General features: G+C 44.2%; 1 protein-coding gene and 1 non-coding gene across 11 annotated transcripts in view; both read right to left on the reverse strand.

The window, feature by feature from the left end:
- LOC123992620 (RNA-binding protein Musashi homolog 2-like) overlaps positions 1 to 21,727 on the reverse strand; it is a 358,445-nt gene that overhangs the window by 17,368 nt on the left and 319,350 nt on the right. For 6 of the 10 annotated variants that reach the window (XM_046293915.1, XM_046293914.1, XM_046293913.1 and 3 more), the window contains exon 11: positions 16,834 to 16,953. In XM_046293915.1, the coding sequence (XP_046149871.1) occupies positions 16,834 to 16,953 (120 nt within the window). Of the gene's footprint in view, positions 1 to 13,946; positions 14,019 to 16,833; positions 16,954 to 21,727 lie in introns of those variants that run through there. The other 4 variants (XM_046293916.1, XM_046293911.1, XM_046293912.1 and 1 more) reach the window with 2 other exon arrangements.
- On the reverse strand, positions 16,069 to 16,132 carry trnat-ugu. Its single transcript has one exon. It is a non-coding gene; the product is annotated as a tRNA-Thr (tRNA).

A 21,727-nucleotide genomic window follows, 5' to 3' on the forward strand; every position in this document is an offset into this window, starting at 1 on the left:
GTGTTGTCAGTGGCGACCCGTCATTCAGAGCAGGTGGATTTGTGTTGTCAGTGGCGACCCGTCATTCAGAGCAGGTGGATTTGTGTTGTCAGTGGCGACCCGTCATTCAGAGCAGGTGGATTTGTGTTGTCAGTGGCGACCCGTCATTCTGAGCAGGTGGATTTGTGTTGTCAGTGGCGACCCGTCATTCAGAGCAGGTGGATTTGTGTTGTCAGTGGCGACCCGTCATTCAGAGCAGGTGGATTTGTGTTGTCAGTGGCGACCCGTCATTCAGAGCAGGTGGATTTGTGTTGTCAGTGGCGACCAGTCATTCAGAGCAGGTGGATTTGAGTTGTCAGTGGCGACCCGTCATTCAGAGCAGGTGGATTTGTGTTGTCAGTGGCGACCCGTCATTCAGAGCAGGTGGATTTGTGTTGTCAGTGGCGACCCGTCATTCAGAGCAGGTGGATTTGTGTTGTCAGTGGCGACCCGTCATTCAGAGCAGGTGGATTTGTGTTGTCAGTGGCGACCCGTCATTCAGAGCAGGTGGATTTGTGTTGTCAGTGGCAACCCGTCATTCAGAGCAGGTAGGACAGAGCCTGTTTTGAGCAGCACCTGTTTTTTTGCATGTTAATTTGGCATTAATTTGTGTCACATATCAGTTTGCAAACAATGTAAAAATACATTTATTGAGTAAATAAAGCTGCATGGTCTCTTTTTTGTTTTCTTGAGTAAGGCAGCTCCAAAATGCAGGTGTTTGAGCCTAGCTCAGTGCTTTCTGTGGTGGTGGTGGTGGTGGTGGTGGTGGTGGTGGTGGTGGTGGTGGTGGTGGTGGTGGTGGTGGTGGTGGGGCAGCCAGCGGAAAATACAGAGCTTAGGGGCTGGTAATGTTCTCTCGTTGTGCCGTGATTCACGCAGTGTTCTGTTACTAATGGGGACACTACGTCACTGCAAAATCTACAGGGAGAGCTAGAAAATTCAAGCTCCTTGGATGCTGCCATGGAGTTACATTAGAAGTGCCCATCCAAGAAGGTTATTGGTCACAGATAAAATATCTACCGTAGCTTTGATTGGACTGATTATGTCAGCATCATACTTTTAAAATCTTAGCTTCTTAGCTAGCAAGCTAGCAGTCATCATCATGAATCAAGTCGACAATCTACTGACAAATCCTTTTCAATCCTTGTCATATGAAGAGAAATTATGAAGAGAGATTACAGATAAAACGTATCGGTGCTCATCGGCCATTGGACATAAACATTACACAACAAGTTGGAAATCACTAACCAGCTATTCAGTGGAGTGGGGGTGTGGTCCAAATCTGGGTTTAAGGGTCTCTTTTCAAAGCATAAAAGGATAAACATTCGACATTGGCCATGCTGTCAATCCAGCATGACTTTTGCTATGTTCAAAACAACTGGAAACTCAAAACTGGGAAATCTCAGACTTCAGTGAGTTCAAGACAACTGGGAACTCTGGGAAAAAAAGAGCTCCGACTGGGAAAATCCGTTTTGAACGGTCATCCAACTCAGAATTCCAAATCGGGAACTTGGCCTCTTTCTAGAGCTCCGACCTGAAGATCACTAACGTCATGATTCAACCCTGTTTTTTCCCCCAGAGTACCCAGTTGTCTTGAAAGCACCATAAATTAAGAGAATGCCAGACTTTGATGATAAAGTTTGATGACAAAATTTGCCCACGAAGGACCACTGCGCCACCTCCCTGTTCAAGTGAGCACAGCACAACAAGATGAGTCCAAAAATGCCTTGTATGCTGTTGCATAAATGATGTAATATGCCAGGGAGATATGTATACTTAGCTAACAAAGTAAACTTGTGCATCACCCTAGTAATTTGGTCCCTTTTCGCCTCATAACTTAGCCCATTGTTCTAACTTGGTTGTGCACATGTAGCCTATTTTAGAGAAATGTCACCATCTAACATTGTAAGAGATTTCATTGTCTGCTTATATGCCCCCTTTATTTATCTTACTGTTCTGACTTGGTGTACCAGGAGAATACTGTAAGAACAGCTCATGTTCTGAATTCTGTCGCTGTACATTTCAAAAGTGCTGAACAAATAGTTATATTGACTACGTCCGTCTTAGCTCGCTCATTAATGTCTTAATCGAAATGACGGTTTCCCTCTTATCCACTAGTCGTCCCCTTATGCCATAGTTTGTACATCTCAATTGTCAGTAGAAACCTCATTTGTTTAAGCAAGTCAGCCATATCAGCGTTGTTTTTAAAAAAGGCAGTAAATGAGGCTGAATTAACTGTTTTTCTGCCAGACAAGGCTCTGCTGACAGCCAGGTGTAGCAGTGGTAAGGTGCTGGGACTGCTGTTGGGACTATGCTGATGGGACAGCTTTATGTAGGCCCTAATAGTTTGTGGGCACCATTTGTCAACGTTATAGTGCAATTAATGTATTGTTTAGTGTTGTGTAATGGCTTTTTTGGCATGCATCTAAAACATTTTTTTTTTTTTGCCCCACCAAGATTTACATACTAAAATTGCCACTGCAAATACTAAATAGATTTTTATGATTTGTTTTCATATTAGTTTCAGTTTACTATAATAGCCATGCTGCTTAAACACATCACTCGTGGGGTTGAACAATGTGTTGACGTGGACCACAGGTCTCCTGACTCATAATGTGTTGATAAAAACCTATCTTTGCACATTGACATTACTGTACTTATCTAGCCTTTGCTTTTCATATCCAAATGTACTCATTCACTCTACTGACTGACCAAAATAACGAAACATACTTTCACTTCATGTAAAAAAATAAGTTTTATCGAACCTTTATTGAACTAGGCAAGTCAGTTAAGAACAAATTCTTATTTACAATGTCGGCCTACATGTATGCAGTGAATGTCAGCCTACATGTACAGTGGGGCAAAAAAGTATTTAGTCAGCCACCAATTGTGCAAGTTCTCCCACTTAAAAAGAGGAGAGAGGCTTGTAATTTTCATCATAGGTACACTTCAACTATGACAGACAAAATGAGAATAAAAAAAATCCAGAAAATCACATTGTAGGATTTTTTATTAATTTTCTTTGCAAATTATGGTGGAAAATAAGTTCTTGCACATTTGGTGGCTGACTAAATACTTTTTTGCCCCACTATATGCAGTGAATGTCGGCCTACATGTATGCAGTGAATGAAGGCCTACATGTATACAGTGAATGAAGGCCTACATGTATGCAGTGAATGAAGGCCTACATGTATGCAGTGAATGAAGGCCTACATGTATGCAGTGAATGTCGGGCTACAGGTATGCAGTGAATGAAGGCCTACATGTATGCAGTGAATGTCGGCCTACATGTATGCAGTGAATGAAGGCCTACATGTATGCAGTGAATGAAGGCCTACATGTATGCAGTGAATGAAGGCCTACGTGTATGCAGTGAATGAAGGCCTACATGTATGCAGTGAATGTCGGGCTACATGTATGCAGTGAATGTCGGGCTACAGGTATGCAGTGAATGAAGGCCTATGTGCATGCAGTGAATGAAGGCCTACATGTATGCAGTGAATGAAGGCCTACGTGTATGCAGTGAATGAAGGCCTACATGTATGCAGTGAATGTCGGGCTACAGGTATGCAGTGAATGAAGGCCTACGTGTATGCAGTGAATGAAGGCCTACATGTATGCAGTGAATGTCGGGCTACATGTATGCAGTGAATGAAGGCCTACGTGTATGCAGTGAATGAAGGCCTACGTGTATGCAGTGAATGTCGGGCTACATGTATGCAGTGAATGAAGGCCTACGTGTATGCAGTGAATGAAGGCCTACATGTATGCAGTGAATGAAGGCCTACATGTATGCAGTGGATGAAGGCCTACATGTATGCAGTGAATGAAGGCCTACATGTATGCAGTGAATGAAGGCCTACGTGTATGCAGTGAATGAAGGCCTACATGTATGCAGTGAATGAAGGCCTACATGTATGCAGTGAATGAAGGCCTACATGTATGCAGTGAATGTCGGGCTACAGGTATGCAGTGAATGAAGGCCTACGTGTATGCAGTGAATGAAGGCCTACGTGTATGCAGTGAATGTCGGCCTACATGTATGCAGTGAATGTCGGCCTACAGGTATGCAGTGAATGTCGGGCTACAGGTATGCAGTGAATGTCGGGCTACAGGTATGCAGTGAATGTCGGGCTACAGGTATGCAGTGAATGTCGGGCTACAGGTATGCAGTGAATGAAGGCCTACGTGTATGCAGTGAATGAAGGCCTACAGGTATGCAGTGAATGTCGGGCTACAGGTATGCAGTGAATGAAGGCCTACGTGTAAGCAGTGAATGAAGGCCTACAGGTATGCAGTGAATGAAGGCCTACGTGTATGCAGTGAATGTCGGCCTACAGGTATGCAGTGTATGTTTGTGGAGACAACAGAAGACAGATGTCTAAAAAGTTGAGGAAATGGAAGACAGAAAGAGAGAGGCGTTCAGGATGCGCCGGCCCTCTCCACTCCGCATCTCTCCAGAAGAGGGGGATGCCCACTCAAGCAAGGCATTTTTAATCATTTAAGGAAGGGAACAAAACATACACACACACACTTAGGTTTTAATAAACGTTTTATGTGCACGCTAATAGCCGGGTGTCCTTGAGGTTCAAAGTGATTTCTGAGCTCCCCTCTAATTAGCCGTCCCGTTCTGTTTCCTCTCTTCTTCCTAATTAGATCTTTAACAACAAACAAATGAAGACCTTTACAGAGCCATGCCACCAACACCCACATTAGTTCCCACTGAGGAGGAGGCCTCCGCCTGGCTCCTTTCCTTTGACACTCTGTTCCCCTCACAGGCCACCCGCCATGATGCCAGCCAGCAGAAGCATCCCCCTAAATACAGACTAGGGAGAACAACCTGGCAGGAATGACAGGGAGACAAATACAACATTAACACTCTTGCAGGTGCGCGCACACACACACACACACACACACACACACACACACACACACACACACACACACACACACACACACACACACACACACACACACACACACACACACACACACACACACACACACACACACACACACACACACACACACACACACACACACACACACACACACACACACACTTACAACAAACACACCTGGCGGCTTTGTTTGCACTGACATGGAGAATGAGTCCTTGGCTGCCGGCGTCCCGGGTGCCTTGGCTGCCGGCGTCCCGGGTGCCTTGGCTGCCGGCGTCCCGGGTGCCTTGGCTGCCGGCGTCCCGGTGCCTTGGCTGCCGGCGTCCCGGTGCCTTGGCTGCCGGGGTGCCTTGGCTGCCGGCGTCCCGGGTGCCGTGAACGTCTCATCTAACAAAGCACGGCAAAATGACTTATATTATTCCGGGAGATCATGATACCACTATCTATGTAAAATGTGGAATAAAATGCAGGTAAAAAGCTCCCGTTTACAGACTACAGATTATTGATTGATTATTGTGCTAAGCTAATTCTCCTTTCTGTACATGCAAATTATTAACTTTGAGTGCGTGGAAGTGAAAAACGTAGAGGAATTGAACAGCACCATTGGAGAGATCAAGGTTGGGACAAGAATGGCATGGCTCTGCTGTTCCTATAGCGACGCATGTCCTCTGTCTGTCTATCTGTCCATTCTGATGGAGAATGTATTTGTTTTTTATTATTATTGTGTATTTGGTAGTTGTTGTCATCTATGCCTCCTTATCTATTTAAAAAAAAAATTGTATAAATAAAGCATTTCTAATTACAGTACCTCATAAAATGAGAGAAATAACTCTATTACAAGAGTTGTGTCAACTCCCAACCATCGCCCTAACATGGACAGTGTTCAGCAGCCGGTCTCTAGCACGGCCAGACACGTGTTGGAGCTGTGGAACATCTGCAGGGCCCCTCCCTGGCTGTAGCCTCAACACATCGCCAGCAGCAGAGCTTACGCCTGGTGAGGCTGGGCTGACTGGAGCTCTGGAGAAGTGTTGTGTCAATGCTACTACCATTAGGGAGACCCCATCTGGGAACACCACTACAGAGCCAATGGGTGGATGACATGACAGAGGATAAACACAGGCTCTATCTGGTCCTCTAGTTCTCTAGTCCATTACACATAATGACATGCCAGAGGCTAAACACAGGCTCTATGTAGTCCTCTAGTTCTCTAGTCCATTACACATAATGACATACCAGAGGCTAAACACAGGCTCTATGTAGTCCTCTAGTTCTCTAGTCCATTACACATAATGACATGCCAGAGGCTAAACACAGGCTCTATCTGGTTCTCTAGTTCTCTAGTCCATTACACATAATGACATACCAGAGGCTAAACACAGGCTCTATCTGGTTCTCTAGTTCTCTAGTCCATTACACATAATGACATGACAGAGGCTAAACACAGGCTCTATCTGGTCCTCTAGTCCATTACACATAATGACATGACAGAGGCTAAACACAGGCTCTATCTGGTCCTCTAGTCCATTACACATAATGACATGACAGAGGCTAAACACAGGCTCTATCTGGTCCTCTAGTCCATTACACATAATGACATGACAGAGGCTAAACACAGGCTCTATCTGGTCCTCTAGTCCATTACACATAATGACATGACAGAGGCTAAACACAGGCTCTATCTGGTTCTCTAGTTCTCTAGTCCATTACACATAATGACATGACAGAGGCTAAACACAGGCTCTATCTGGTTCTCTAGTTCTCTAGTCCATTACACATAACGCTCCACAACATGTATCAAAGGGTACAAACATGAAACAAACCAACAAATGTATAAACAAATAGCACTTTTTATGAGATGTAAGGAAACATAGAGGTGATTTGTTGCCGCAGGGAATCATTGCGCTGTGCTTTCCCTTCAGTGGATGTTCACGTGAGGCCAGGAAAACCCTTAAACAATAGCGATGGCCAACAGTCATTGTACACTATAGTTACATCATCACGTTTAGTAACACAAGGCCACTATAGTCACCAAACGCCCCCTGTGGTGTGACAACCATGATACAGTCTCCCATTTCAGTATCATCAATTAAAAACAAGAATGACAAAATAATATAGTAATAACAAACGATCAAGACGAGGTGGCCTTTCTCTCCAGCATCCTGCCAAACACACACCTTCTTAATTGGGCAGGCCATTACTCATCTCCACAACAAATGTGTGTGGCTCTGGGTTGCCGCGGCAACGGGATGGGGACTATATAGGCTCAGCGGAGTGGATCTTTGAGGGAGCGTTACCATTTATGATTATAATCGTCCTCCTCTTCTCTTCTCCTCAGCATGCCGTGTGTGTATAGAGGACGGATGAAGTCCATTCTGACCACTTCCATCATGGTCATCATCATTACTGTCTGTCAAAATCACTGTCATCATCCTCTTCACAAGTCTGTTTACCAGTCTATTTATCTACATGAGCACCTCCAGTCAAGATTTTAATTTCATGTTTCAAGGGGTGATTTCAAAACTTTTGAAATGCTGGTAATTTCACGGAGAATGCTATCATGTGCTTCCGCTTTGTGTCATGATGAATGAAAAGCCCTTTCGTTAACATGTCTGGGTCTACTGCCAAGCCTGTCTTCTAAACGTTGTGCCTAATGGAGAGAGAAACGCTTAACACCTGTCGTGTCAGCAACATTATTCACACTATTTATGTGTTGATGTTAGCGAGAAAAAACATTTAAAAAGCTCTTCCATAGAAAGATAGTGGAAGAGTTGACAAGTGGCCTGGAGGACTGGTGCCAACCTTGGAAATAACATTTCACACAATCACCTGCCTCAGGCCACACTGTCAGAGGCACTGGATCCATTTGAGAGGGCCCCAGAGTGTGTGTGTGTCTATTTTCTCAAACAAAACCCTGTCTCATTCAGTCACACACACTGACCTTGCAAGTACACACCTGCACACACACAAACCCTTGAAGGCAGGCACCAGTGTGCACGCATGTGTAGGCACAGAGCAGTGCAGATCTCTTCAGAAAAAGTGAATAATACACTTGTCAAATGTGCTTCAAAATTAGCTTTGAATTTCAGAGCATCTGCAATTAGCTCCATTTCCACCTATGTCATTTGAAAAGATGAGGCTCTCTTTCTGTTATGCCTGGAGTGGCTTTCAGTCCCCGTCTCAAACACCATTTCTTAACCGAATAGGTGACTAATTAACAAAGGACAAGTTCTTTTCAGCCTGCGATGGCAGTTCATAAATAATTGCTAGATAATGGCTCCTCATTTTGTGCTCTGATAGGCTGGAATTATGATAGTTACTAGATGATATATTCTGTATGTTCACAGGAAGAGGAGTACTGCCATCCATCCACAGACACAGCGCTGCAGCCCTTATATCTTCATCCAACACACTTTCACATCCACAGACCACATACACACACAAACACACACACATATACACACACACTTTCATGCATCACAGGCAAACAAACACCATGAGAAAAGAAGGAGGACTGTTGGTAGAAAACTGTTGGTAGGGGACTGCTGGTAGAGGACTGCTGGTAGAGGACTGCTGGTAGAGGACTGCTGGTAGAGGACTGTTGGTAGGGGACTGTTGGTAGGGGACTGCTGGTAGAGGACTGCTGGTAGAGGACTGTTGGTAGGGGACTGCTGGTAGAGGACAGTTGGTAGGGGACTGCTGGTAGAGGACTGCTGGTAGAGAACTGTTGGTAGAGGACTGCTGGTAGAGGACTGCTGGTAGAGAACTGTTGGTAGAGGACTGCTGGTAGAGGACTGCTGGTAGAGAACTGTTGGTAGGGGACTGCTGGTAGAGGACTGCTGGTAGAGAACTGTTGGTAGAGGACTGCTGGTAGAGGACTGTTGGTAGGGGACTGCTGGTAGAGGACTGCTGGTAAAGGACTGTTGGTAGGGGACTGTTGGTAGGGGACTGCTGGTAGAGGACAGTTGGTAGGGGACTGTTGGTAGAAAACTGTTGGTAGGGGACTGCTGGTAGAGAACTGTTGGTAGGGGACTGCTGGTAGAGGACAGTTGGTAGGGGACTGCTGGTAGAGGACTGCTGGTAGAGGACTGCTGGTAGGGGACTGTTGGTAGGGGACTGCTGACAGAGGACTGCTGGTAGAGGACTGCTGGTAGGGGACTGCTGGTAGAGAACTGCCGGTAGAGGACTGTTGGTAAAGGACTGCTGGTAGAGGAGCTGGGTAGATTTGGGCAGACACATATATCTATCTTCATCATGCGGGGAGACAGGCGTCGGAGAGCTACGTGGTTCATTTTCACACCCTCTGGGCTCTGGGTAGGGGAGTCGGGGTGGCCTAGTTTGAGTGAACAGTCTGTTTTCCTTTGGAGTGATTCTGACATAGCTGTCCATCAGGGGATGGTAAGGGGGGATGTTATAGAGATTGGGGGAAGCTCGACCCATGTAGGAGAGAGAAGGCAGAATGGATAGGAGATTTCAGATTATTGTTACTGATTGAGGGATGGCGATCACCTGAATGGAATGATCACCTGCAGCTCTAGAAAGAGGGGGAGAGAAGGAAGTACTGTAAGACGGGTGAAGAGACGCTAGCCATCCTCCTCTGACTCAACCTCACTTTTCAGACACGTCCCCTCAACAAATGACAAGGGAATACTAAATTATCCAGTGGGCATGTTTAGGCTGCATTTAGAACTGAGGTCAGTCACTGGTTGGACCAGTGTGTCAGCTGCCTGGGACACATGAATAGAAATCATGTCCCAGAGTGCCACACTGCTTCAGCTCTGAGCTGTTACAAATCACATCAATGTCGTAATCACACAAGAGTCTGCCTGGAGGAAATGACCAAACCATCTGTGTATAATAATGGGGGGATACATTTAGCCTCAAACGCTCCAGATCACTCCTAGATATCAGCTTTTGAGCTTGTCATCAAGAACGACTAACGACCAACAACTACCATGCAGATACGGTAAGTGAATCCCGGATAGCATGTCAGCTTGGAGCAGTACATACAAGAACACAGAAAACAACAGTAGTTAGTAGTGATGCACCGGTATGACAACAACAGTAGCTAGTAGTGATGCACCGGTATGACAACAACAGTAGCTAGTAGTGATGCACCGGTATGACAACAACAGTAGTTAGTAGTGATGCACCGGTATGACAACAACAGTAGCTAGTAGTGATGCACCGGTATGACAACAACAGTAGCTAGTAGTGATGCACCGGTATGACAACAACAGTAGTTAGTAGTGATGCACCGGTATGACAACAACAGTAGTTAGTAGTGATGCTAGTAGTGATGCACCGGTATGACAACAACAGTAGCTAGTAGTGATGTACCGGCATGACAACAACAGTAGCTAGTAGTGATGCACCGGTATGACAACAACAGTAGTTAGTAGTGATGCACCGGTATGACAACAACAGTAGTTAGTAGTGATGCACCGGTATGACAACAACAGTAGTTAGTAGTGATGCACCGGTATGACAACAACAGTAGTTAGTAGTGATGCACCGGTATGACAACAACAGTAGTTAGTAGTGATGCACCGGTATGACAACAACAGTAGTTAGTAGTGATGCACCGGTATGACAACAACAGTAGCTAGTAGTGATGCACCGGTATGACAACAACAGTAGCTAGTAGTGATGCACCGGTATGACAACAACATTAGCTAGTAGTGATGCACCGGTATGACAACAACAGTAGCTAGTAGTGATGCACCGGTATGACAACAACAGTAGCTAGTAGTGATGCACCGGTATGACATTTTCGGCCGATACCAATATCAAATATTTTCCTTGCCAAAACATCAGATACCGATAGCCGATATTCAACATTTTAGTGGCCGATTTTAGTGGCCTTTTAAGAATTCTGATCCACCTCTACGCAGACGACACCATTCTGTATACTTCTGGCCCTTCCTTGGACAATGTGCTAACTAACCTCCAAACGAGCTTCAATGCCATACAACTCTTCAACTGCTCTTAAATGCTAGTAAAAACCAAATGCATGCTTTTTAACCGTTCGCTGCCCGCACCCGCACGCCCATCACCACCCTGGACGGTTCCGACCTAGAATATGTGGACAACTATAAATACCTAGGTGTCTGGCTAGACTGTAAACTCTCCTTCCAGACTCATATTAAACATCTCCAATCCAAAATCAAATCTAGAATCGGCTTTCTACCTCGCAACAAAGCCTCCTTCACTCACGCCGCCAAACTTACCCTAGTAAAACTGACTATCCTACCGATCTTAGACTTCGGCGAGGTCATCTACAAAATAGCTTCCAATACTCTACTCAGCAAACTGGATGCAGTCTATCACAGTGCCATCCGTTTTGTTACCAAATCACCTTATACCACCCACCACTGCGACCTGTATGCTCTAGTCGGCTGGCCCTCGCTACATATTCGTCGCCAGACCCACTGGCTCCAAGTCATCTATAAGTCTATGCTAGGTAAAGTTCACTGGTCACGATAACAACACCCACCTGTAGCACACGTTCCAGCAGGTATATCTCACTGATCATCCCCAAAGCCAACACCTCATTTGGCCGCCTTTCCTTCCAGTTCTCTGCTGCCAGTGACTGGAACAAATTGCAAAAATTGCTGAAGTTGGAGACTTTTATTTCCCTCACCAACTTTAAACATCAACTATCTGAGCAGCTAACCGATCGCTCCATCTGTAAATAGCCCACCCGATCTACCTACCTCATCCCCATACTGTTTTTATTTTATTTACTTTTCTGATCTTTTGCACACCAGTATCTCTACTTGCACAACAGAGAACGGTTGATTTTCATGTGCAATGAATTCCATTATCTTGGCTTTAATGGATTTATCCTTTGAGTTGTCTCGCTGAAATTGTCTTACTCTTTCAAATGACTGCTGGACTTGTTGACGGCTCGATCCCCACAGCAGACTTTGTGGGCTAGGTTAGGAATGCTGTTTTGCAAGTGTAGCGCAAAGTTTTACGTGGCGTCATTACGTCATACACAGTTGAAGTCGGAAGTTTATATACACTTAGGTTGGAGTCATTGAAACTCGTTTTTCAACCACTCCACAAATTTCTTGTTAACAAACTATAGTTTTGGCAAGTCAATTATGACATCTACTTTGTGCATGACACAAGTCATTTTTCCAACAATTGTTTACAGACAGATTATTTCACTTATAACTCACTGTATCACAATTCCAGTGGGCCAGACGTTTGCATACACTAAGTTGAAGGTGCCTTTAAACAGCTTGGAAAATTCCAGAAAATGATATCATGGCTTTAGAAGCTTCTGATGCATAATTTGAGTCAATTGGATGTGTACCTGTGGATGAATTTCAAAACCTACCTTAAAACTCAGTGCCTCTTTGCTTGACATCATGGGAAAATCAAAAGAAATCAGCCAAGACCTCAGAAAAAAGACTGTAGACTTCCACAAGTCTGGTTCATCATTGGGAGCAATTTCCAAATGCCTGAAGGTACCAGGTTCATCTGTACAAACAATAGTACATAAGTATAAACACCATGGGACCACGCAGCCGTGATACCGCTCAGGAAGGAGACGCGTTCTGTCTTTGGTGCAAAAAGTGCAAATCAATCCCAGAACAACAGAAAAGGATCTCATGAAGATACTGGAGGAAACAGGTACAAAAGTATCTATATCCACAGTAAAATGAGTCCTATATCGACATAACCCGAAAGGCCGCTCAGCAAGGAAGAAGCCACTGCTCCAAAACTGCCATAAAAAAGCCAGACAAAGGTTGGGGACAAAGATCGTACTTTTTGGAGAAATGTCCTCTGGTCTGATGAAACAAAAATGGAACTGTTTGGCCAGAATGACCATTGTTATGTTTGGAGGAAAAAGGGGGAGGCTTGCAAGCCAAAGAACACCATCCCAACCGTGAAGCACGGGGTGACAGCATCATGTTGTGGGGGTTGCTTTGCTGCAGGAGGGACTGGTGCACTTCACAAAATAGATGGCATCATGAGGGGGGAAATTTTGTGGATATATTGAAGCAAAAATCTCAAGACATCAGTCAGGAAGTTAAAGCTTGGTCGCAAATGGGTCTTCCAAATGGACAATGACCCCAAGCATACTTCCAAAGTTGTGGCAAAATGGCTTAAGGACAACAAAGTCAAGGTATTGGGGTGGCCATCACAAAGCCCTGACCTCAATCCTATAGAACATTTGTGGGCAGAACTGAAAAAGCGTGTGCTAGCAAGCTGTTTAAAGGCACAGTCAACTTAGTGTATGTAAACTTCTGACCCACCGGAATTGTGATATAGTGAATTATAAGTGAAATAATCTGTCTGTAAGCACTTGTTGGGAAAATTACTTGTGCACAAAGTAGATGTCCTAACCAACTGCCAAAAATATAGTTTCTTAACAAGAAATGTGTGGAGTGGTTGAAAAACGAGTTTCAATGACTCAAACCTTAGTGTATGTAAACTTCTGACATCAACTGTATGTAAACTTCCGACTTCAACTGTAGGTATGCACGGTAGCTTTGACATCAGTTTTTTCCATTTTTAGCTAATATCGACCGATTCCGATATGTTCACCGATATATCGTGCATCTCTAGTAGCTAGTATCTATGACTACGTCCACCACTACCATGACCACTACAGGTGGCATGCACTAAAGTCAGATTTATACATAGTACAGGGATCAGGCACAACAGGAGGAACAGATATACGTGACAGGTTGTATCTTTGTACATAAAAACCCTCTACATCTAATAAAGACTGGATGGAAGGGGGAGGGAGGGAGGGAGGGGGAGGGAGGGAGGGAGGGAGGGAGGGAGAGAGAGAGAGAGAGAGAGAGAGAGAGAGAGAGAGAGAGAGAGAGAGAGAGAGAGAGAGAGAAAGGAAAGAAATTAAGAAAGAAGGAAAGTAAGAGCAGACAGAATATGCAATGAGGAAGAAGAGATGAGAGAAGCTAGTTTAGAATGGAGAGGGAAGGATGGAGGGAGAAGAGGACATAGTCAGGAGGAGTGAGGGGGTAGTGGGGTGTGAACAAACCTTCTGGCAGGCAGGCAGAGTGCACCCAGGGGAGTGTGTGAGGTGAGCAGAGGAGTGTCCCAGTCAGGACCATAGGCTCTCTGCAAGGCCCAACCGAGTCAGAGACAGAAACAACTGGTCACATTCACCACCAATCACAGACTCCCATTGCTCCCATCTCTCTGTATGTCCTTTAACCAGTGTACCTCTAAGCACAAAGGGGTTTGAATTGGTTTCTTCTTCACTGTGTGTGTGTGTGTGTGTGTGTGTGTGTGTGTGTGTGTGTGCGTGCGTGCGTGCGTGCGTGCGTGCGTGCGTGCGTGCGTGCGTGTGTGCGTGTGTGTGTGTTTCCTTCACTATGCCTCTCACAGACATTTCCACTGTCTACCAACAGCACCTTTGGTTTGAGTTTGATCTACACTGCTGGTCTTCTGCACTAGACAACTTTGAAGCAGGCCATGTTCTATTAGAAGAGTGTGATCATCTATAAGCACATTCTGCTCCGGTTTAATAACTTCAAAACAGAAGAATCTGACATGAAATTGTTCCTGACTTTGCTTTGAGAGATTTATTGGTGAAAGGGGCAAATAATATCATGAAATCTTAATCTAGATAAAGAACGGCATCATGATCTGAGGATTGCGGGTGGATCAAATGTGTATTTCTAGTCTTAAACACTATTGTTTTCTAGCAGCAGATCCAACTGATTAGCAGGTCCAACATCCCTACACGCCTATAGCACTGCTCCCTCTATCAGATGAAATAATATTTAATCTAGACCATGATGCCCTAGGGCACGTCAGGGGGAGGCTGGGTAGGCCTGGGGGGCTAAGAGGGGGTATCCTGTACTGACACGTGTGTGTTTGATGGGTAATGTGTTAACATCTTCCTCAGGTTTCACTGCCTTGTCAACCTCTCCTTTTTTCAATTGCAATTCAAAACCCATGTCTATCGTTAACTATTGAATATTGTGATAGTTTATGTTTCAGATTAGGTGAAGTCATCTTTTGTATAAATCAATAATCTGTCATACAACAGCCAAACAGGATCCCATACAGGGTCCTTTGTAACCTACGGTGCTCTGAGGACAGAACCAGTTGTATGGAACAGATGTGCTTCAAGGACCTACATCTGCAAACATCCGCTGAATCCCTTCAAAACATTCAAACACATGACTGTCTTGTTATGGATGATGAGTGAGTTACAGTAACAACACAGAACAACACAGCATGTCATTATTACTGTGAGAGCCATCCTTTAGCATCACATATAAATGAGTTAGCATGGTGGCTAAACTACCCAGCTACAAGTATATATGAACATTCCATCTGCTCAATCACTTCAGACAATATCTATGCAGAGGGGTGTGGGTAGAAACATGTCTCTTGGTAGTAAGTACTAGATGAAGTTGCAGGGAAAGGTCCAGTCTAAATGTCAGCCCTGTGGGCCCTGCTGGTCCCTGGCCTTCCCTTCTGGTTCTCCGTGAGCGTGATAGAGTGACAGAATCATCCAGGAGACAGTCAGTGGAAGAGCTGGAGCAACATACTGTAGCCATGGGCTAGCTCTGTTACTGGCTCTCTGCCTCGCCAAGCTCAGCTTAGCTTTATTGCCTAGGCCAGCCCTGCACTAACTTGGATAAACCCAGTCTAGTCTAACCATAGCCTTTATACTTGCCCCGGTCCTCACCCCCCAGATCCACCTAGGTCACAAGGCATCAAAGTGAGGTCTCTTTGATTTCTCATATAAGGTGCATGTGTGTGTGTGTGTGCGTGCGTGTGTGTGTGTGTATATGTGTGCATGTGCGTGTGTGGTGTGTGAATAGTGAGTTTGTGTGTGTGTGGTGTGTGTTAGGCTGAACCTCCAAGCCTAACTGTAAGGGGCCAGGCTTTCTGACAGACAATTAGAGTGCCCGATCATTTTCCCTCGCAGCCAAAATGCCATCTGTCAATTCCAGCCCCACTGCTTTTTCTCCAGTGTTTATTTACCTTTATATTTCTGTGTCTGTGGACAAAATCAGTGTGATTCATTAAGCTATCGTACTAGCCAATCAACGGCCAGGGAATAAAAAAAAGTCAAAAAGTGAACCAATTTAAGCAGACCCTTTCATCCAAAGCGTCTTACAGTCACATATGCATACATTTTATGTATGGGTGGTCGTGGGAATTGAACCCACTACCTTGGCGTTACAAGCGCCATGCTCTACCAACTGAGCTACAAGTTGGTAGAGCGTGGCACTACAAAGAATCTGGTTATTCAGAGACTTGATGGTCTTATAGAGGCGAGCCGTATCCCAACTTGGGATTCGTGTAGAACTAAGACTTTTGAGTAAACTCATCGATATCAATAGGACATTTGTACATGCTGATTTCAAGTTAGGAGCCTTCGCTGATAGAGGTGTATGAGTGATATGACCAACACATGAGAAATCAACATCCTGCTCCCTGGATTTGCAGTCACATATTGTACTGTGGAGGTACATTACAGTAGGTAGTATTCCTACCTATCAAACACAGAGCTGGCAGGTATAGTAGCTCTAAAACAAGACAACTAAAGAGTGCTACCCTGGTCCTATCCTCACCCTCTGTCTATTCTGGCAAGTGAGGAGAGAACGGGGAGTTTAGCATCCTCCTTCTATCCTCTCTTGTCTATGAAGTATGTGTGTGTGTGTGTGTGTGTGTGTGTGTGTGTGTGTGTGTGTGTGTGTGTGTGTGTGTGTGTGTGTGTGTGTGTGTGTGTGTGTGTGTGTGTGTGTGTGTGTGTGTGTGTGTGTGTGTGTGTGTGTGTGTGTGTGTGTGTGTGTGTGTGTGTGTGTGTGTGTGTGTGTGTGCAGCAGGTGAGAGAGGAGTTATCGGCGGCCAGTGAGAACAGAGCATGGAGCGTTGCAGTAGCCACACAGAATACCGACAGAGCGTTTACCTGCCCCTGCGTTCTGCTGGTATGCCATGTAGCCACCTCTTCCACGGGCCCCCCTACCTGAGCCACGCACTGCCGCCACTGCCGCCGCTGCCACCGGTCCGTACGCCGTCGCTGGGAAGCCTGGGGGACAGAGGGGGACAAGGCATCAGTGTGTGTGGGAGAGAGAGAGAGTGTGTGTGGAGGGGTCGGATTGTGTGAAAGAGATTGAGTGTGTGTGTGACTGTGTGTGTACGGGGAGTAGGGTTGTGTGAGAGAGAGTGCATGTTTTTATCTGCGTGTATGGGTTGGGGATTGGCTCGTTTGAGAGAGAGTGACTGTGAGTGTGTGTTAGCGTGTATATCTCTCTATATGCCCAGTAACTGGGATTAATTTCGGATTAGCAAGTGACATTGCTTTCTAACATGAGGAAAAGACGAGTGAGGGAATATTCTAGTTGGCAAGCTGTATCAGGGGGAGGGACCAGTCTTCCAGATCCTCAAGAACAGGAAATAAAGTGTTAACTTGGAAACATAACCAACATCATGCACCATGAAGACCGATATGGACATTTGGAACACGCTCGCACACTCTGTAGTCCACTTAAGTAATCCTGCGCTCTGTGCAGAGGAAGGTAGGAGGGAGTGAAAGAGAAAGACGTAAAGTCGGGAGAGCGAATCAGCCGCAGTTGTCAGCCGGCGAGGTTTATGCCTTGGAACTCAACCAATCAAAGGGATCATTTGGTCTCCAGGCAGCGTGAACGGCTGTTGCAGCCCCGGCGGACCACTGGGCCTGGGGAACGAGGGAGGAGCAGGGGGATGGAGGAATGATTTGTGGAAGAAAGGTGACTGGGTAAACTTGGCATTATTATGAGTCTGGGCATCTGAGATTCATCGCTTGGTTCTGAGTGCCCTTTGGGTGGAGGTTGGCTGGGACAGGAGGACACAGGTTGAGGAGATTCTAGATAGAGGAGAGGAGAGTGTGCATATTTAAATGTTCCTTGCTTTAAAGTGTTACAGCATTGTTCCCAATATTCATAATACAATGAGGCTCAATTGTCTGTGGCTTGAAAGCACACAAGTATTTTTCTGCTCTTTATTATCTCTTTCCCTGTCAATTATCTAACTTGCCAACGAATGCAACAAAGAAGACGTCTCCACAGCATTCTACAAAGATCCTTACGTGCAGTATGCACTCAGTTAAACAATGCATAGGCCAGTCAATAGGTAGACTGTGGACAATAGCCTTCTAATGAACATCTTCGTGGTTACCTCTTCTTTCAACATACTCACACAAAGAAGAGGGAGTTGCAGTTGGCCAACTATTCAGCTACTGTTTAGGCTTTGATAAGCAACGGTAACCAGTCAAAATACAGTTGTAGCCTTTGATATTAAAGGGATTGGGGAAAGGGTTTTTGGTAATATTGAGCATGAACATGGCTGAGAGCTGCTGTGTCTGTGTGTGTGTGAGTGAGTTAGCGAGAGAGAGAGAGAGAGAGAGAGAGAGAGAGAGAGAGAGAGAGAGAGAGAGAGAGAGAGAGAGAGAGAGAGAGAGAGAGAGAGAGAGAGAGAGAGAGAGAGAGAGAGAGAGAGAGAGAGTGAGTGAGTGAGTGAGTGAGTGAGAGTGCACAGAGCAAATGAACACGAACCAGCTCCAGAGTGTGTGTACTCGCCCGTCGAGGGTCTTTGACTTTGACTGGATCTTATGATGTTCAAACATCATAATTAAATATCATCATTATAGAGGGAGACAATGAAAGACCCAGCAAGGAGGACGAGGACTCCGTCAGTCAGTGGTTAGTTATTATGATATAAATATAATTACAGACCATATCTCTCACTAATTAAAACATCTTTGGCTGCAGAGGGCTATTCATGATAAAGGGCCCAGACACAATGGAGCAGTGACATTGGCAGATAGTTGCCATCAGACAGGAGGGATGCCATGTAATTCACTCTTTCTCTACTTCTTTCTCTTCTCTCTTATTAAACAAAGCCAGTCCCCATCCTGTTCTATTAGGGGACTTAATAACCTCTGATGTGGTGCTAATATATAATCAACAAATTGGAATTTAGGATGAGATTAAGTCTGAACAAAGGCCTGAGTTGACGTGTAATATTGAGAGGGGAGACGCCAGTGAGCATATGATAGGACAGCTCGCTGTCCGCAGGAGGAAGTTATTGAGCGATGTGGTGCCATTGGCTTGAGGCAGGCCCACTCACTAGACCCGTCCACAAAAAGGCGCCAGGAGAAAGGGCAGAGAAAAGAGGACGAAAGCAATGAGTGGAAACGAGGTGCTAGCCAGGGAGAGGAAAAACAGAGCTGGTGGAGGTAAGTGGGCCTGAATGCTGTGCTCTGAGGGGCTGTGTTAAGGGGTGCTGGGGGTTAAGAGGAACACTGTGGTGTCCAGGATGAGGTGGTTCCCCTACTACAGGTACATTCCATGTGTAAGGGCCTGGAGGTCAATGTGGAGTAGGACCATGCCGAGAGGACCATGCCGAGAGAGAGAGAGACTGGCTGGTAGATAAGGTCATGATGAACAGAAATATAGCTCTTTCTTTCTTCCTGTGGCAGCACAGTTGGGTAAGATTGGACAAGTATGCTTTTCACACTGTGTTCATACTGAGCTTGGATTCTCAAAGGCAAACAAATGATTTGCTATCTGCCCTCCAATTTCCTCAGACATCAAGCAAAACATTTCCCAACAAATTCCAAATATTTCACGAGACCAAAAAAGTGTCAATCTTTGTTTCTCCTTCACTGCCAATGTTGCGACTCGGCACCCTGTAGCCTCTGTGTTCCAAAGTTGGCGTTCGATGGGCAAAGTTGTTGAGAGAGATAACATGTTGGGGATTAGCTGGGTTAATTAATAGATCTTAGGGCAGCTGTGGAGGTTCATTGTTTTGTATTCACAGACTGCAAAGATGCCGCCCAGGAGAGCCTCAGCGACATAAAATCAATTTCATGGCTCCGTTATTACTGGAGAGATAAAGCCAATATTTAGCTGGTAGTTTCTGCAGATTTCTATATATTTAGCTGGTAGTTTCTGCAGATTTCTATATATTTAGCTGGTAGTTTCTGCAGGTTTCTATTTATTTAGCTGGTAGTTTCTGCAGATTTCTATATATTTAGCTGGTAGTTTCTGCAGGTTTCTATATATTTAGCTGGTAGTTTCTGCAGATTTCTATATATTTAGCTGGTAGTTTCTGCAGGTTTCTATTTATTTAGCTGGTAGTTTCTGCAGGTTTCTATTTATTTAGCTGGTAGTTTCTGCAGGTTTCTATATATTTAGCTGGTAGTTTCTGCAGGTTTCTATTTATTTAGCTGGTAGTTTCTGCAGGTTTCTATTTATTTAGCTGGTAGTTTCTGCAGGTTTCTATTTATTTAGCTGGTAGTTTCTGCAGGTTTCTATATATTTAGCTGGTAGTTTCTGCAGATTTCTATATATTTAGCTGGTAGTTTCTGCAGGTTTCTATTTATTTAGCTGGTAGTTTCTGCAGGTTTCTATATATTTAGCTGGTAGTTTCTGCAGATTTCTATATATTTAGCTGGTAGTTTCTGCAGATTTCTATATATTTAGCTGGTAGTTTCTGCAGATTTCTATATATTTAGCTGGTAGTTTCTGCAGATTTCTATATATTTAGCTGGTAGTTTCTGCAGATTTCTATATATTTAGCTGGTAGTTTCTGCAGGTTTCTATTTATTTAGCTGGTAGTTTCTGCAGATTTCTATATATTTAGCTGGTAGTTTCTGCAGATTTCTATATATTTAGCTGGTAGTTTCTGCAGGTTTCTATTTATTTAGCTGGTAGTTTCTGCAGATTTCTATATATTTAGCTGGTAGTTTCTGCAGGTTTCTATATATTTAGCTGGTAGTTTCTGCAGATTTCTATATATTTAGCTGGTAGTTTCTGCAGGTTTCTATTTATTTAGCTGGTAGTTTCTGCAGGTTTCTATTTATTTAGCTGGTAGTTTCTGCAGGTTTCTATATATTTAGCTGGTAGTTTCTGCAGGTTTCTATTTATTTAGCTGGTAGTTTCTGCAGGTTTCTATTTATTTAGCTGGTAGTTTCTGCAGGTTTCTATTTATTTAGCTGGTAGTTTCTGCAGGTTTCTATATATTTAGCTGGTAGTTTCTGCAGATTTCTATATATTTAGCTGGTAGTTTCTGCAGGTTTCTATTTATTTAGCTGGTAGTTTCTGCAGGTTTCTATATATTTAGCTGGTAGTTTCTGCAGATTTCTATATATTTAGCTGGTAGTTTCTGCAGATTTCTATATATTTAGCTGGTAGTTTCTGCAGATTTCTATATATTTAGCTGGTAGTTTCTGCAGATTTCTATATTTAGCTGGTAGTTTCTGCAGGTTTCTATATATTTAGCTGGTAGTTCCTGAAGGTTTCTATATATTTAGCTGGTAGTTTCTGCAGATTTCTATATATTTAGCTGGTAGTTTCTGCAGGTTTCTATATATTTAGCTGGTAGTTCCTGAAGGTTTCTATATATTTAGCTGGTAGTTTCTGCAGATTTCTATATATTTAGCTGGTAGTTTCTGCAGATTTCTATATATTTAGCTGGTAGTTCCTGAAGGTTTCTATATATTTAGCTGGTAGTTCCTGAAGGTTTCTATATATTTAGCTGGTAGTTTCTGCAGATTTCTATATATTTAGCTGGTAGTTTCTGCAGGTTTCTATATATTTAGCTGGTAGTTCCTGAAGGTTTCTATATATTTAGCTGGTAGTTTCTGCAGGTTTCTATATATGTAGCTGGTAGTTTCTGCAGGTTTCTATATATTTAGCTGGTAGTTTCTGCAGATTTCTATATATTTAGCTGGTAGTTTCTGCAGATTTCTATATATTTAGCTGGTAGTTCCTGAAGGTTTCTATATATTTAGCTGGTAGTTTCTGCAGGTTTCTATATAT

The sequence above is a fragment of the Oncorhynchus gorbuscha genome, linkage group LG13 (genome assembly GCF_021184085.1).
Source record: "Oncorhynchus gorbuscha isolate QuinsamMale2020 ecotype Even-year linkage group LG13, OgorEven_v1.0, whole genome shotgun sequence".
Taxonomy (NCBI): Eukaryota; Metazoa; Chordata; class Actinopteri; order Salmoniformes; family Salmonidae; genus Oncorhynchus; species Oncorhynchus gorbuscha.